The following is a 5,179-nucleotide window of genomic DNA, read 5'->3' as shown; positions in this document are numbered from 1 at the left end:
TCTTCTTTGAAAAGGAAACTGGTGATGAGTATTTGAAGGTACACAGTTAATTGAAAGCAATAATATTAAGTTATAAATAATATTTTGTATCCAAACGACAGGGAGGCGTGTGGTGCAGTGGGTTGTGCGTTGGTGTTCGGATCAGGGGGTCACAGGTTCAAACCCCGCAGCAGTCAGCATGTCATTGTGTCCCTGGGCAAGACACTTCCCCCCAAATTGCTCCTGTGGGGATTGTTCACAGTATTGAGTATGTAAGTCGCTTTGGATAAAAGCGTCTAACAAGTGACATGTAATGTAGACGTATTGTTATTGCTTTCAATTAGCCTAATACAGTTATGTGAAATCTATTGACATAACACATTTAGTTAAAGTTAAAAAAAAATCACTGTAGAGGTAAAATATACCTTTGATACATTTCAATATAACATCACTAATAACAAAGAAGTACAGTATCAACCAATTGTTTTCAAGCAGAAATGCTCAGTGCACAGTTTGACACATCTAGCTGCGGTTGATCGACTTCCTGTAAAGCAAAAGCTGCTGAAAAAAAGAATCCCTTATTTACTGTATTATAAAGCTATAGGGAAGTAAAGGCAGGTGCTCAGGAAACGCATTGGCACACACATTTAACCCTAAACTTTATCTTTTGGTTCCTCAGTGCCTTTACAGTTGGAGGTGGATGCGGCCTCGGTGGACTTGGAGTCAGTGACTTCTTCTTCAACGGTTACAGGACCAGCCGAAACTTCTTCACTCTTTGCAGTTTCCTCCTCCTCCTTCTTCTCTTCCTTTGGTCCATCCTCCTTTACCTTCCCGCCGTCTTCCTTGGGGGTACCATTACCCACCTCCTCCTGCGTTTGACCAATGTCAGACATCAACACCGTGTTCTCTTTGGCTTCTAGCTCTGACGCGCTTTTGTTCCTCTTGGCGGTTCCCATCCAGTATCCGGAGGTGCTGATCAGGTCTGCGTTGCTGCTCAGCGCCTTGATGCGTCTGCTCTGCTGGCACACCTTCCATATCAACAGCAGAGTAGAAACCAGCAGAATGGTACACGCTATGATCAGTCCGCCGCTCACCATGAACAATTGAAGGCATTCCTTCCTGTACATATGGAAAGGGGTGGTGGTAGAAGTGGTGGCAGTAGAAATGGTGGTGGGCCGATGTTTGCCAGATGGCATTGAAATGCTATGACTGCTGACGTCCAGGGAGACTGGTGAAGGTGACTCAGACTGAATGCTGGCCTCACTTGTGTGATCAGATAGGGATGTTTTTTTAAAAGTTGGTAAAGTGGAGTCTGCAGTTGAATTTTCTTCTTGTGTAGTTGAGGCAGGATCTGGAATATTCAGATTTTCAGCAGCAGTAGTTCCCGCGATTTGAGCACCGCACAATAGTGAACCAAGGAGTTCTACGCAGCACAACAGGAAGAGCAGTCCCTTCATGTTGCTATCTGAGAAGAGAAGATAGCTGTTTAGTAAAAAAATAGTTTTTGAAATACAGATTTGATACAGGAAGAACAGTTAGATGGAAGCTCGGACACAGTACCTCACTTTATAATCAATGGGGCAGCTTTAGTCAAATAAAAATGAGTCATTTATTACTATGTACATTAACTTAAGTATTAGATGTGTGAGTCTGGTATTTCTGACATGATAATATCTGTACTTACAAAAAAAGAACTATTTTTTGTCACTTCTGCAACACAATACTCCTGATTCACCACAAATACACTTTTCCGTTTTGTTCTGCGATTAAACTAATATATATTGTCCAGTCACTCATTTTCTTATATTGATTATTTGATGCTACTTTTTACAGTGTTTTTAATACTAAATCATGAAGGCAAATGTTGCCTTGTAAAAAACTAATATAATTTAACACAAATATAATATGACGCTACCCAGCAGTACATGTTATAAATAGCCCAACTTTTACCCACTGTATGATTTAAGTATACCAATCTTATGATTCGTCATTGTAATATTTAGTATTCTGAAATGGACCTTTGTGATGTGTGATATATTATCCATAAGTTTAATTTCATACATACATACATACATACATACATACATACATACATACATACATACATACATACATACATACATACATACATACATACATACATACATGTACATTGGAACCAGCTGCATCACTTAAAACAAAACACAATTTAGCTTTCACAATGTAGTGCATGTTTTTGTTTTGTTTGAAATGTTTCGCCATAGTTTCCAATAAAGTAGTTGATTCATTTCAGATTCATCACTTACTCATTTACAGAAGTTCTTCAGAACTATATTTGGTGCATTGTTTTGGGGACATAATTATGAAGACATGATTGTAATTGTACAGCAAATTCCTAAAACTGATGTAAATTCATGCTAAAGTGACAGATAAGCCCATACTGTATTTGCTATACCGTATAGCCTACTGTGTATTTTGTATGTAGAAAACAGTGTAAAAAGTATATTTTATCATCAGGATTTAGAACAGAACCGTACAAAAACACTATCAACACGTTAAAACATATTCCTTATTCTTATAAGTCTTACCAGTTAAGGCCTAAACATTAAGTTGATACTATTTTTCTCTGTTGCATGATGTCAGAACTTACATATCTCAAACACAAAAGTATTAATAAATGGCACTTACGTTGCTGATGATCTTGATTTATTTCCAAGAAGAATATGGTTTAATCAAATAATAAAAACGTACGGCGAGTAAAGAGAGATGAGCGGTGTGTAAAAGAACTATGTCAAATGATGGGAATCCAAATAAATGGCATAATCATCCGGCTGTCTTCTGCTTACTTCTCCATTTGGACTATAAAAAGAAAAGGAAGTGGTTTTGTGTTCTGTATGAGGCTGAAGCTGGTCACGCAAACATCTGTCGTGTGGCAGACTATTCAAAGTTAGAGGCATACTGAGCAACACACTTACGATAAAATAGCTCTAGAATCATTGACCAGAGATTATTTTGATCCTGGTTAATAGCATTTTAGTAGTCAAGTGGTAAAGACACAATATTCTTCTTTTTTTTAAATGACAAGCCATCTCTTCTGCCTTAGATAGCTAAGTCATGTCAAGAGGCCCACAGCAGATTTTAGTTGAGACAAGAGGATTACACTTCTATACTTCCGTTTCTTAAGTGTCATGTACTTATTTTGGTCTTGGCCACAATTTCTTCAAAAACTTTATTTAGAGTTCCTATTTAATGTCATGCACCTATAACGCAAGGCCTTTTGACACGTCAGTAGATTCTGAGTACATGCAAGTGGAAAATGTTGCAGCATGACACACAAAGGTGACTCAGATATGTAAAATGGGTCCAATTCAACATCTGTTCCTGGCACAAAATAAATAATAATTATTTGCATCGATTGCAAGTGTATTAGTGTAATAAAGTTCCCCTTTTTGTTTCTGCGGTAAATGTATATTTGTGTATCCGGTGCGATTCGTGGGTATTTCTGCTGCGTGTGTTCACATGCACCTGTTGTTTTAGCATCATCCCGACACTTGACACCAGAGAGATAAAAGACAGCAGCTTCTAAAGTCAGGTCTGTTTTGCAGGTATTCAACTGAAGACCCTCGAGTATATAACCCTTGTGGTTGACCTGCTGCGCTTTTGTCCAAATATCCGTTTAGACCATTTCATCAATTATCTTCCATAACATATTGTGCAGTGGCCAGAAATGCTGATAAATGCAATGAAGATTCTATATATTTTTAAGCAGGGCTGTTGACTTAACCTTATTTTTTTTAAACTAAGACAAAAGCACCACTTAAAATCATCTTTGGTGTTTACCATTACGTTTTGGAATCCCTTCTTATTTCTTGGACATTTGTAAAAGCACTAAAAAGAACAAATCTTAATAAGCTTAGAGAAAGAAAAGTTGAAAAAAGCAAATTCTTAAAGATTTTTTTGAAGTAAAAAATGAAGCTAAGTAGCTTACCCTGTTTAACATACGAGAAGAGAGAGAAACACATTTTCTCAATTTTTCCAATGCAATAGGAAATTCTAAATGGGCCCAGATAGATAATATGAAGTGCTAATTCAGTCTCTCCCCTTGACACCGATTCAATTTGATAAAGCTGAAATCTGACCAAATATGTTTAAAACCTGTTAAGCCCCAACGTCCCCGCTTTTTTCACGACACTGTGTCTCAGGGGATCTTAATATTTAAGAACCTATTAATGTGTTATACCAGATTAACGGAAATAATCTCAGCTAACTGACGATATAAACCATTTTTACCAAAACAAAACACAAGTCTCATAAAAAGCATCTAAATGACCCCTTAGCGAAAAATGCTAACGGACATTGGCACAGAACTCAAGATAAAAGTACCCTTATTACTTATCGTAGCTGCACATACAAGATATCCGATTAAAGCTGAGGTTCCACAGATTATTTAGGTATATAGTATCATCACTGAGTGATCCGAACTTGCAACAGGGGAAGCAAAGACAGACATCACAACACGTACCTTTACGTAGCTTCTAGGGAGATCGTCTCACCGTAGCTGTTAATCTGATCAAAAGACGTGTTCAATGGCATTAAAAAGAGAAAAAAACGCGGCTGAATCGGTTAATCCATAGGTTGATAAAGTTTCTGGGCAATAATTTGTCTTATTTATAATCCATAATTCAATTTTTATGTAAAAATCGCAAAAGTTAGCTGCTAATGGTAGCCACCAGAGTGGCTGCTGCTTCCGGTCTTGGCTATGCGTCAGTCTAACACACACACATGACCAAATAAGGACTATGTGGGAGTTCCCCTCGATTCCATTGGCTCTGACGGTTAGAAAGAGATGTCACATGTCAAAATCCAGCAGGGGGAGCCAGAGATATGAAAAATCCACCCAAATGGCCCCAGAAGAGGTTTTTTTGTGCTAAATATGTCTAAAAAGGTCAAATATCACTTTTTTTGCATCAATCTTGATACAGGGTACTTATTATATGTTGTACTTTGGATTCCTAAAGCTTTTAGTCTACTAACCCATCATCCAAGGTTAGTTTTCACTATAATTACAAAATATATTTTGGACGGACACTATAATTTAAAGTTTTTTACCATGTTCAATCTGAATTTTCTTTAAAATAAAAACATCTATATCGAATCTGATTATTCTACATCCAACTGACAGGTTTATCATTACTTTGTAGAAAAAGAATTATTAATTTAA

At 37.1% G+C, this 5,179-nt stretch overlaps 1 protein-coding gene across 2 annotated transcripts; it reads right to left on the bottom strand.

The window, feature by feature from the left end:
• Positions 1-314: 314 nt before the first annotated feature.
• On the bottom strand, positions 315-2,797 carry LOC104944793 (uncharacterized). Of its 2 annotated transcripts, none has more exons than XM_010770369.1 (2): positions 2,647-2,797; positions 315-1,444 (listed from the first exon to the last, which is right to left on the bottom strand). In XM_010770369.1, the coding sequence occupies exon 2, from the start codon at positions 1,434-1,436 to the stop codon at positions 633-635; it is 804 nt and encodes a 267-aa protein (XP_010768671.1). In that variant the 5' UTR covers positions 1,437-1,444; positions 2,647-2,797; the 3' UTR covers positions 315-632. The 2 variants fall into 2 exon arrangements, with proteins under 2 accessions (XP_010768671.1, XP_010768672.1); XM_010770370.1 differs by having other exon boundaries at positions 315-1,440.
• Between the last annotated feature and the right edge of the window lie 2,382 nt (positions 2,798-5,179).

This window comes from Notothenia coriiceps, unplaced genomic scaffold (genome assembly GCF_000735185.1).
Source record: "Notothenia coriiceps isolate Sejong01 unplaced genomic scaffold, NC01 NC01_scaffold00008837, whole genome shotgun sequence".
Classification (NCBI taxonomy): Eukaryota; Metazoa; Chordata; class Actinopteri; order Perciformes; family Nototheniidae; genus Notothenia; species Notothenia coriiceps.
The sequence above is the reverse complement of the archived record's forward strand: the minus strand, read 5'-3'. Positions and strand labels throughout refer to the sequence as shown.

What these genes read in the sequence shown, in the direction of transcription:
- LOC104944793 (XM_010770369.1), bottom strand. Translation starts at nt 1,436, where the DNA reads ATGAAGGGACTGCTCTTCCTGTTGTGCTGCGTAGAACTCCTTGGTTCA.